The sequence below is a fragment of the Protopterus annectens genome, chromosome 4.part0 (assembly GCF_019279795.1).
Source record: "Protopterus annectens isolate FY-2018-M chromosome 4.part0, PAN1.0, whole genome shotgun sequence".
In the NCBI taxonomy this organism is placed as follows: Eukaryota; Metazoa; Chordata; order Ceratodontiformes; family Protopteridae; genus Protopterus; species Protopterus annectens.
In genome coordinates, this window is record NC_056733.1 from 1705219926 (window position 1) to 1705232951 (window position 13026).

The window sequence follows — 13026 nt, forward strand, 5'->3', positions numbered from 1 at the left end:
TACCCCAGTCAAAAAAGGGACATATGCATACTGTTTACATGTTTATGAAGCTGATATGGGCATCTAGGCAGAACCTGTCCACATTTAACAAACTTAAAATAAATAAAAGTAATGAAAAAATGTCCATACAGAATACACATCATCCAAATAACCAACTACATATGTATTAATTCATGTCTCTATTCCACCCACAGTTTTCAAGAAACATCCTGAGTTGTTGTCAGTAGTTTATGTTCTTAATATATGTCTTTCTGACAACTTTGTTAGGATTACAGTTAAAATGCCTGACATTAATTAGTCCTGCATGCTACACAAATCTGTTTTTTTTTTTAATGTTTTAAGTTGTGACTCTGGTTTTATTGTATATTTTTGAATGTATTTACTACATGTAACATAGGTAACCAGGATCAACAACCCTTTTCAGCTACAACCTTGTGCACACAGGATAAATAGAGGGTTGTGATCATAACAATCATGTAACTCAACTGTACAGATTATTTTGCAGAATGTCCAGATTGTTGCTCATATTTTAGGTCTGTTTCTTATAAAATTGTGTTTTTTCTGGCAAACATACCTCTCAGCAAAAGAAATGTGGACAAAGCGAAAAATAATGGGGGGACAAAGCCCCAAAAATAAGGACAAATTTTAAATCTTGCTCTTATAAATGCAGAAAGTCGCTAGAATAAAAGGTTTTGTGTTAAAATGCATTTTCTTAAGAATATATAGTCTGAAACAGAAATGTCTGCCATTATTGTGAGATTTCAATCCTATCAGGGCCAGCTTTGGGTCAACTGGTGCCCTAAGCAAAAGGGCTTCACAGTGCCCCACCACCACTCAGAACCCCCATTCTGGTCTACCTACACCATCCAGATTACTTTTTTCTTCATTTTTCTCACAGGTTGTCTTATTCTTTAGTTTTTCCTGTTTTCATTCAACGCATTTTAAAGAAACCATTTCTTTACTGCAAAAATAAATACTGGAAAAGTGCCCCTACTAAAGCGGTGCCCTATGCAGCCACCTAGATGGCTTACACCAATGGCTATGTTACCACATTTTATGAGAAAGACTAAAAATATGAAGAGAAAATCTGGACAGTTCAAAGGTATGTGTGGCAAATCATGGAAGGCTGAAGTCGGAAAATAACAGGCAGTTGTTTCAGACTTCATGCTCTTCAGTTTACACCAATAAAAATGTTCTGTTAACTTTCTAAGTTTATAAGGGCAATATTTAAAAAAAATGTCCATATTTTGGTCCTTTGATCCCCCAGTATTGATGGCTTTATCCAGACTTCTTGATCAAAGTGGTTGAGAGGCATGACAACTTCGTTATTATGTGCTCGAGACTTAAGATGCTAAGAAATTCATCGAGAGCGGAGCCTAGGAGGTGTATCTTGGCATCCATGTCTCGAACACGTAATGACAGGTTATGATGGTTGTGACCTAATCTAACTATTGTATACAGTTTACGAAGTTGTATTTACTCCATACTGAATGTTAAAGCACATAAAGGGTGACGTAGCAGAGACATCTATTAATGAAAAATCGGACAAATTTTTAAATACTGTCCTAATTTATGTTATTTACCGATGACGTCTGCAAACTTACGAGCAGATAGAAGCAAATATGTCTATTGCCCACGTTGAGTTAAGGAACGTGCCTTCCTTATACTCAACAGCGCTTAGGGGTATGCAATACTTGTTTTTACTTCAGAAATTGCCTACTAACGTCCTCTTATTTTTTCAGTTTCTCAAGTTAACAGTAGTAAGATTTAAGAAAAAGTCCAACATAAGAGGAGCAGCGCTGCACATGTCATCATCACTGCAACGGCAATGTATTAATAATGGAGCCAACAAAATAATTAATTCATATTATAACACAAGCAATACGGTATCTACTTGTTTTTAAGAGTTAACACACGCAGAAATACTCTACTCAATATAATATTTTCACCGGCGATGTGTTCACGTGCGTTTTCGCTATTGGCCAACTTTGTAAAAGAGAACGTGGCATTAAGTTAGTGCGCATGCGTAGAAGTTTACTTCCGGATGACCAAGATGGCTGCAATGAATGATGGTGGAGTGTTACCAGCTGTAGGTGTATTGAAATTATTAGTGTACTGTTTTTCGTGGTTTCATCTCTGCCATGGTCTCTATTTCCATATTGGCGAAACGGAAAAAAAGTGCTTTATCGAGGAGATTCCGGATGAAACTATGGTTATAGGTAATGAGAAATTTGCATTCCAAGTACAGGAGGAGAGAGGTTAATAAGCTAAAGGCAGGAGTTATTGAAGACTAGGACAGAAGTCGTGGTGATGGGTAATATGAAAAAAAAAAGTTTGTAGCCATATAATGTATATGCCATGCAGGGTTGTGAACGTGAAGTACCTTTCGTAGAAACTGAAGGAATTGTGTGAAACTCGGTACCGAGCGATGACATGTGAGCACACCTCTCAGCTGTTACTGTCAGGGAACTCCTTGATTTTGGCTCAGACACTCTTAATCCTTGCTAAAATTGGTGAATTTTGGAGAATGTGTGCTGAATTTTACTTGATAAATAATGACAGTAATTAGAGTTATATACTTCTTTTACTTCAAAAACTGTATATAAATTAATGTTTTATTAAGCTAATATAACTAATTGTCCCTGATTTGTTGAGAGCTATGCGTGTGCGATGTCAGTTGACGAGTGTAAAGTTTAAACAGTAAGCATCATTGGAGATTGTTTTTGCCTTTTATAGACGATAATGTTGAAGTGATGATGAACTAGGATGATGATGTAGGTAGTTAACATGTTTGTCAACCTAGAGTGATAGCCAGCCATGAAACTTTTGGCATGGAGACTCCGTGACACTTGGGGATCACAGCAAACAACCGAAATGAAGAATCAGTTTCTTAATTTGTATTAAAGTGTATGATCTTGTGGAGGTTGGTTACGTGTAGCGAACAGTGTTAATTTGTTTGTGTAGTTTACCTTTCCGAATAGGACAGATTAGATTACGTTTTTTGGAATGAGTTTATATCCATTCGTGGAAATTAGCTTGAAGTGGATGAAATGTGGTTTTTCAGTATTGCGCTGCTCTAGGAGAACATGTAATGTTAGTTATTAAGCTCCTTCTTGCAGTATTGGGCTGTAGGGTATAAGATCTCTAGTTGTAAAACCGTATGCTTTGATCGTAAAACCTGAAGATAGTTTTAATGTCTGCTTTCTTGTTAGCCTTTTCAGTCTAGTGGCTGAAGTGAGATATTTCAAACAAGTTAACTAATAAATGCACTACTTGCCAAGATAGTCTTCTTGGTTGCTACGTGTAATTTTTGCCAGTTATGTTAAGAAACCTTCATAACTTCAGCTTACTCCACAAGCACTTTAATAAAAAGTGAGAGCTTTTGTCTGTCACACACAGTTCACCAGAGAAACTTTTTAGGTCTCTTCGGTTATGGTAAGAATAAAATTGTTATTCTGGTAAAGTCTGTTTGAAATAGAAGTGAAAGTTCTCAATTTTGTTACGAAAGTGCTTGTGAACCTCTAAGCAGAGTTATTGGTTTATTTAGTTCTGTTTGTTCTCAGTTGCAGTGTTTGGGTGAAGCCATTTAGTTTGATGAGGGACCTTCGTAAACGCTAAGTCCAACAATAACATACGACTGTGTCTGTGACATTCATTCACTTCCACTATGGGGTTGCAGCAGCATACTGCTGCAGATGTTAGCCCTACCGCCTCACAGTACTTTGGTTTTCTGGTTAATGCTTTTGCTGCAGTCTTCAGCTTTTTACAATAACCTGATGCCATGTCTGTAGGGAAGTTGGGGCACTCCAAATTTCCCATTGTGTTGTGAATACATGTATGCAGTATGTTGTGGAATGGCATCCCCATCTAAGACTGATTCCATGTGTTATTCTTATAACTTGTTAGGCTTCCCCGTGTCCATGTTAGCAGTTGTGTACCACAGTAGTTCCCTAATGTTGCTTTACACAAGTTTTGGTGGGGGCTTTTGCAGACATACAGGGATCATTGACTGACAAGTTTATGCAAGTTATGCATACTCACTCCAGAAGCCACATTTTGTCCAGATTTGGAGAAAGGCATTTTTTGCAGGTGGTGCTTTCTTCTCATTCCTCTTCATTTTACTGTTGCTCAGCTTTGTGAAGTGTCAGTACTCTGTCCCCAAAGCTGTGCTATTATTATTATTAGCGATTGTCTTTAATTCTAAGTTGTTGTGGAAATTGATGTGCTTTTTCTACAGAAGGAGGATTGCTGCTGTGCATCACTAACTCTTAAAACTTTTTTTCTGTTATGCCCATAGCTTGTTGGGTAGTTTTTGGGTCCTCTGCAATGAATAGGGTAAATGAGATTTAAAATGAATGAAGTGTGTGTGTGTGTGTGTGTGTGTGTGTGTGTGTGTAATATATATGTATGTATGTATGTATGTATATATATATATATATATATATATATATATATATATATATATATATATATATATTTTGTGTGTGTATATGTATGTATGTATGTATATGTGTGTGTGTGTGTATATATATATATATATATATATATATATATATATATATATATATATATATATATATTTTTTTTTTTTTTTTTAAACTCCATAGAAAATCAATTGGTTGTTGTACTCTGTGTATCTGTTATGCTTTCTGTAAGTTAGAATTAAAACTACTAGTGGCATCACCTGACCAGTGTTCGTAATCATTGGTTTTCTCTTCATTTAGTGATGTTGGGTGTGCTATTACCTTCAACCCGTGGTGTTCCTACTTGCCTTTCTGTAAACTGCTTCCAGTGTCATGATGTCAGTTTGGCTATATGATTTCCAGAGTTGTATACAGTACTGTGTGTGGCATGATCACTGAGTGATGGGGCAAGAGAATGAAATCATTTCCCTAGGTGTCAGATTTCATGAGGATGCAGCCACACTATTCTGTTGGTCCTGACTAATTCAGCACTTAGTGGTTCATCATGACCATCATGGTCATTGCTGCTACTTTCTCTTGATGTGTGTTAACTTCTGTTCCCTCCCACAGTCTTTATTGCACTCCCACACACATCTTGAGCTTTTGCTATTGTATGTTTGCTCAGTTCACAAGCTTCCTTAGCATTTTTTTGTTGTGTCAAGGAATCTATGTATCCCAATGTCTTATAGATCTTTGTGTCATCTGTGAAGACCCCATTTGCTCTTGCTTGAGACATCCACTATAAAAATGTTGATATAAAGATATTGAACACCAGGCGTGCCTGCAGTAGGCTTTGTTTTTGCAGTTCCCATTCTACTCATTCCTGTTATGAGCCCTTAAAGTAAGAATGGACAGCATGTGTAAATAGACTGGGGTTGGTTTATACGATCATGCTCAGCCTCCTGTCTGTCTTTCTTGTGGCTTATGTCCAGTGTAGTCCATGCCCTAGTTTCTCTTTCCTTTTCCACCCCACCCCTTTTTTTTAACCACCTGGGTCTGACACACCTACTGCCTGAGTATGTTGTTTCTGCTCCAACATTTTCTTTTGCTACCTTTCCCATTTGTGTTGCTGTTTAGCATCCATTCTGTTTCACTTCTCCCTGTGCCTGCTTCTGACTTGGCTGTTCTTTTTTCCTCTAGCCTGTATTGCTTGTTCTTTTTCTGATCACTTCATGCTGACATCTCCTTTTCGAGTCCCCATCCTGTCTCATTTTTTTCTTACTTTCTTTTCTGTTTACTGTCATCCATTACCAGTTCCTGTGTAGTTCCATTTCTTTGGGTCTAGCATGTCCTTCAGTTGACGTCTGCTGAGCCAGTCCTGTAGTACTGGTATCCCAAATTAGGTCTTCCACAAGTCTGCCCACCATGCCACCGAGCACATGTTGTACACATGGGCAGTCTCTTTGCTCTCCATTCTTTCAAATTTTGTTTCTGCCTGCCTCCTTTTCATCCACATTAGGTGCTGCTAACAGTTTATACCAGATAGCCATGCTGATGTGTAATATTCACTGCTGTTAAACTAATACAGCTAGTACTAACAAGCAGTCTTAATTTGTCTATACTGTCTGAAGTCTAGTGAGGCATCTTAATGTTGCCTCGTGGTGAGAAAATACAGCACTGATTTGCATGACTTTCTTCTGTTTGCAAGTCCTGGTAGTTAATCAAGGCACCTTTGGAAGAGCTGGGGTTTGGTATTTGAGAGGCTTAATCCTAATGTGCCCCAGTGAAAGAACTGCTAAATGCTTAAAAGTCCAAGTGTTTACAGATCTTTTTGCCTTTAGGTATCTTCCTGAAAAAAAATGGTGATTTTTCGTGAGTTTACATATTAATTTGTAAAATGAAAGCAAATAAAAAATGGAGTTGATCACAGTAAGGTTACAGTGACCACTGTTGAGGGTTTTTATAGGTATGGAGTAGAATGGCTTAGCCTCAACTGCGCAGAAGGAAATCTAGTGAATACATGGATGGAACCAGGCATGAAATGGTAGTAGGCTTCCAGTAAACTGAACACCTTGCTGTAAATGAACACTCTTGTTTCTTTTTTGAGATTGGTTTGTTTTTTTGTTTATTTGTTTGGAGCTCACAGCATCAGAATGTTGTGATTGGTGAAGAAAGGAGGGTCGCCATCATTAATTGACTGGCAGTTGGCTTGGAGAAGGATGCCAACAGAGTAGACTCCTAGATAGTTAATTATGTATTTGTGAAGGGAGAAAGTAGTGGCTTAGCCCATGCAGGTCCAGGTTAACAAAAAAAATGTATGAGCTAAATGGTAATAATGGAAGAGGAAAGACAATGAGTGCATTGTAGTGCCTGATTACCTATCAAATAAGTTTGGCACAAGGTAAAGAGGAGCAGAATGTAAAGCAGAAGTTGGCCTGTTCATTCAGGAGTGAAGCCTTGGAGTGGAACTATACATTTTTATCTGCACTTTGTTTTTCAGGTAATTACCGAACACAGCTATATGATAAACAAAGAGAAGAGTATCTTCCTTCCACACCAGGTCTTGGAATGTTGGTAGAAGTCAAAGACCCAGATGATAAGGTATTGAATAGTTTTATTTTTGAAACACCTTTTATTCATTTTACTTGATGAACAATGACATGGGGTACACATACAGTTACAAAAAAAAATAAAACTCCATTTTAAACATTTTCTTAACCTCATGCATTAGAAGCATTTTCTTTTTTTGACAACTAGTATTCACTCCAGCATTACATAAATTGCTCTAGTCCTGCCTTCCCTACAATTTCACTTCTTCTCAAGAACATTATTCCCACAAATTCAATTTTTCTGTGAAGTTTGCTTCTTCCCTTTTCTAGGATCTGACCTGCAATTCTTTTTATCTTTTTTATATTATTCCAATATTTCATTTACGGTGGGTTTAGATTTTGATTTCTCTTTCTTAGTAATTGCTTTTTTTGGTAACCAACAGCATTAAATGTACATGGGCGTAATATGTGTAGTCAGTTCATATCTCATATTGAGGCTTTGGTCCTCCATTTCTGAAAAAGTAGTCTGTGGGGAATTTTTAAAACCTGCTAAATTGTTACATTCCCAAAAAGATATGTTCCCATTCTCTCTCCAGTCACACCCTGTATTATGCTGTCCACCGGTAAAAAAAAAAAAAAAACGTTCTCCAAAAGTCTGCTTGGAGTAAAAATTACATATGAAAACACTTCTTCCATGCAAAAGTCCTTAACTTTCTAGAATTTGTTGCAAACATGGGAGCCAATACAGATATCTGTCCACAGTTCATTTGTAAGCCTCTCTTGGTTATTTCTAACCTTTTCTGATATTGTGTAGTATTTTGTATGTCCTACCAATTATCCTTTTTTAATGGCAGCTTCTTTTCTAGATTTAGCTAAAAACTCCAGCAGAGCTTGTCTTTCATTTAATACTCCCATGTTGCTTTCTGTTTGTCTGTACTTTATCAGTCCTTAGTATGGAAGGCAGTCTCTGTTTGCTTCCACTTGGCCTCATCCCACTCTTACATTTCTCTCCATATTTATTTGCTTCTAATACCTTGGTCCATTTGCAATTTTTTATCCCATAAATTCTAAACCCTTTTGCCTATTTTCTAAATCCTTACTTGTAGTCATCCCTATTGGGAAAATCTCCTTTCACCGTTCTGTCTTGTCTAAGTTCTTAGATTGCTTTCTGCTACTTTATGAACATAATATTCTGCATGTTAGGTATTCATTTTTAAGGGCCTGCATCCAAAATCCTACCCCCCCCCCAATGTTTCTTCATCATTCCTTTCCTCTTTGATTTGTAAAGTTCTGCTTATGTTATTTATAGGAGCCCCAGCTGCATGGCTCTAAAGTATCTCTTTGAACGTGGTAATCCTAACCACCTTGTTTTGTGATGAGAAACAACTTATCCCACTTAACTCTTGCCTTCTGTCTCTCCTATATAAATTAATTCAACTATTTATTCTGGTTCCCAAGTACTCTTGATGGTCAAAATATGTCTAGCATGTATGCATGTAAAACTAAAGTAACTAGAAACATTTTCACGGCTTTGTTACTGTCCGTGTCTATAGTCAGTAGTTTTCAACTTCCCAGTTTTTGAAATATATTTGTTTAGTTTCTTTTCTCATATTCTTAGTTGCCTTATAAAATTATTTTCAATTCATACACCTAAATACTTATTCTGTCCTCGTGGGTATGGGTTTTGCTGAACCAATTCATGTGTGAGTACATAGTTTACTGTTATCTTCATTTTCTTTATATATGTCAATGTTCCACAACACTGAAATGTCCTTTTCTGGATTCAAGTGCAGAATATTTTCTTTGCCAATAACAAAGGGAAAATAGGACATACGTGCCTGGTTCTGCTTTTGAAATGCATGTTGTCAGAGAGGAACCCTTCCACCTTAATTTTTGTCTCTGATCCTTCAGATATCCTCTTAATTAACGTGTCAGGGAAATCAAGCGTGACCATTGCCCTACTTGTAAAATTCCATCTGAATCTGTCAGATGCCTTCTCTGCATTGACTCACCAACAGTAGTGGCATTTTCTTACACTCTGCCTCCCTTTGGATCATCATCATCAGTTCCATTAATTTTGTCAAACGTTTGCCACCCCTCCACGAAACTACATTGATCCTTATCTATTAATGTTGGCAACACCACTGCTTTACTGTTACCTAATGTAGACATAAATGCTATAGTTGTGGTTGAAAATTGAAATTGGACTGTACAAAGTTGGGTCTGAAGGGTATTTACCCTTTTGGGTAATATAGCCACCATAGCTTTCTTTCAAGTTGCTGAACCTAGTTTTACAAATATTAAGTAAAACATCCCAGATATTTACCACTTTCTTCCTTCCTTAATTTTGCAGGAATACCTTCTGTACACTGAGACATTCATGTTGATTGATTATACTTCACCATTTTTCTCTCAACCCAGTTAAGGTGTTGTACTTAATAATTTCAGATAATCTTCCTTCCTTATGTCTCTGTTCTACAGAGAGCTGTAATACTTCCATGTCTTTGGACATAGTTCCCCCTAGATTTGTTTCCAGTAACTTGGCCTTGACCTTTTTCTACATCACCAGCTGTCTGTAGAGTTTCTCTTTGTCTTTCCCAGGCTGGTATGAACTGGAGAGTTTAGCAACCCTTTCAAGCAGTCTTAGTTGTATTTTGTGTCCTCATTTTTTTCATAGATTGTAGCACATTGGTTCTGACCTCCTTCTATATCCCTCCTCCAGGAAAAAGCTCAAATGAGTCCATTATGCCAAATCTATTGTTTGTTTATTTTGTCTAGCTCACTTGACTTGAAAGTTCACTTGGTTGAAGTTCATTTGGTCGAAAATGGAATATAGCCCCTGCCCCACTGCAGTGCATCCCTGGAGTGAGAATATTAAATAGGGGGGGGAGGCATAACCCCCCCCCCATATAATTGTAATGTATTCACTATTGTAAGAAGGTATATCTATTAGAAATGCATTTTTTTTTTTTTTTTTTTTTTTACTAAAAACTATTGGCATTATGCCCCCACACCCCCCTTATTTAATATTCTCACTCCAGGGCTGCACTGCATATATAATATAGATCCATAGGTTCATAGATTAGTACTAAGCTAACTGCCCTTGCGAGACATTTTAAGCCTAGCCAATTATCCCTTGTGAGACTCGCACCCTGCATCTTGTGTTTGTAAGGCAAACACCTTAGCCATTAGGCCACCCTCCCAACCCATATATATATATACACACACACATACATACATACATACATACATACATACATACATACTAATGGGGTCACATGCAACACTTGACTTGAGTCCTGTGATCCACCTGTAATTTTAAATACTGCCACTTTTAAATTGTTGATCATCTGTTTTGACACAAACCTCTTGAAGCCTTCAAATGTGTTCCTTTAACCAAATACCTACGTATTTTATCTTATTCTCCTACAAAAAAGTGCAAATGTTCCCTGATTTAGATATTCCTCATAGTTTTATAGGATAATACTAGCCTATTGGCCAGGAGGGCCTTGTATGCCTAGCCAAGAATTTTGCCCCTGTTCCCTCAAAGTCAACACCTGTTTGCCCTGTCCAGCAGGGACACCGGTGGGATCCCAGGGTTGTATTTTCTGTTTCCCATCCAGTTGTCCACGTTCCTCTTAAAGAGGGCTAGAGAGGTACTCTGCTTGACATGGAGAAGGGAGTCTATTCCACAGACTGGGGGGGTCTTTGGGAGACCTCTCTATCCCGCCAACAAGTTATGTTAGTGTCACATACCAGGTTAAGGCTTTGCATGTGAGTTGCGTGAGTGTAGTGTTTCTTACAGATATGCAGCAGCTCCATCAAGGGAGGGTCTGAAATGGCCTTCTATGCCAGACACAGGTCACCTCTTAGGCTGTCCCTCCACTCAGTCTCCTACAGACTGCTATTTGTATAGAATAGGTGTTTGAAATCCTGGATTTTCCTGGTTAGGAACCTCTGTGGTCTCACCAACTGCTGCATGTGCTTGGCAAGGTACGCGCCGAAGCCGGCATTGTACTCAATAATGGGTCTCGTAGGAGGAGTACATGGATGTTATGATCTCCTTTTTCCTGTATGAAATACCCTTATTTATGAGGTGGGTCATGTAGAAGGCCTTCTGTACAACATAGGCAATGTGATAGTCAAAAGACAGGTTGCTGTCAACCTGGGTGCCCAAGTCCGTTGCGACTGATTGCATGTTTAGTACATTATTAATGTGATAATTAGTGGTGGTGACATTTTCCCCAAAGGGGATAATGATACATTTCTTGGCATTCAGTTTGAGGCCATGCTTCTGGCACCTGTCATTTGTTTGGGTAAAGCCCTCTTGGAGGATGTTCACATCACTAGGGGAACTTGAGAGCACCCAGCTTGCAGTCATCTGCAAACTTGGTCAGTCACAGACCACTGGTTTTGGCTTGCACCTCAGAAAAGTATATCTCAAACAGTAGAGGTCCCAAGACCGATCCTTGGGGTACACTGCTAGTTACGGGTCTACTACTATAAGTGGCTTCCCCTACTTTGACCAAGTGGGTTCTATCCGTGAGCCTGTTAGCTACCATTCTGGTAACATACGGGTTGATGCCTAGCTGGGAGAGTTTATTCCTTTGATGGATTAAAGGTAGCCCTCCTAGTTTTCATCTTGTACCCTACCACACTACCAAATTTTTCCAGTCTACTGAATATTCTATTCAAATCCCTTCCTGGATTTGCTAAGGGAAGAGTAATGTATTTGTAGAAGGCCACTTTCAGGTCTGACTGTCCCCATTGGAATTCCTTAATTGGAGATCTGATTAAAGTTAGGTATAACGCACATTAATTTTGGACAGAGAACACTTTTATTTGGTTTCTCTGGATACACACCAGGACTCCGTAGTACAGGTTTCCTCATACTTTGAGTTTCTTGAAAGATCATTGTTGTAAAAAGATTATCAGGTGTTAACCTTCCATCTATGAACCACACTAATCTCTGTGTATGAGGATAGGAACTAATTTGCCTAATCTGTGTGCTGTAATAGCTATGAAGACCTTCTATTCCTGATTCAAGTGTCACTTGATGGTATAATCCAGGAAGCATAGGGTTTTCCCCTCTTTCAGAATAATTATGTAATCCTTCCCTCTATGAAAACGGGAGGCGCTTTATTGCTAAAAGCTTTGTTAAATAGTCACCCAACAGCGTATTGACTTTTCTCCTCCCAACCTCCATATCTGTAACTGGAAGCTATCTGAGCCTCGCGTGTTTCCCAAAGGGACTTTATTCATTGCTGCCCTTATCTCTTTCTCCTCCCCTATTGTGGCTGTAAGTTCTGCTTTTTTGTTCCTTTGATAAAGAAGGAAGAGCTAGCAAATTTAAATATTTGAAATTTCCTTTTTGTTTTTTTTTCCTTTCCTCTTGTTTCTGCCCTATATAGAGACTTAAAGTGGTCAGAAAAATCGCTAATACTCGCCCTGTCAAACTACATTAGTTCCTGTGATCCTTCCTTAGAAATTTGAAAAACTGTTCTTTACTACTGTTTTCTTCCTTCTTGCCTACTGAGACTCTTATTGCTCTTGGATTTTTACTAGAATAAATTTCCTGCACTGCTCCCTGCTTTCTCAGTATTCTTGTCATCCTCCAGTCTCTCTTTGTCTGACTTTAGTCACTGTAACGCCTCATTCTCTGCTTGTGTTCTTGATGCCCCCTTTCTCTACAAAACTTTTATAGTCTTTTTCCATGTTTGCCTTCTCTTGTTTGTCTGGTCTCTTGGTTCTCTTTCTCTTATTCTCCTTCTGAGATCCATCTTTCCCGTTGTTCTGGGGAATCTGCAGCCTACATCTCCAACGCTGTTTCTGTCTCTGCTCTGACTCTTCTCTGATGCTGTTATTTGGTAGATTGATTGTGGAGAGCCTCTAGCTTTTCTCCATATGTTATTCACTATGTACCTTTAGCTTATGTATGTTGTATGGATGATCTGAAAACACAGTTGGACCAGTTCTATTGGTGATACTCCCTATTGATGAACCACTTATCTAATTTAGACCGTCCATTTTATTCAGGTACATAATGGGTACAATTCCATACCCCACTTCATCCA

General features: G+C 38.3%; 1 protein-coding gene across 1 annotated transcript in view; it reads left to right on the forward strand.

The window, feature by feature from the left end:
* Positions 1 to 2024: 2024 nt before the first annotated feature.
* LOC122799988 (transmembrane emp24 domain-containing protein 9-like) overlaps positions 2025 to 13026 on the forward strand; it is a 96044-nt gene continuing 85042 nt past the window's right edge. Inside the window, exons 1-2 of the mRNA XM_044069436.1 lie at positions 2025 to 2219; positions 6904 to 7004. Of these exons, the coding sequence (XP_043925371.1) occupies positions 2045 to 2219; positions 6904 to 7004 (276 nt within the window). The 5' untranslated portion in view covers positions 2025 to 2044. The remainder of the gene's footprint in view (positions 2220 to 6903; positions 7005 to 13026) is intronic.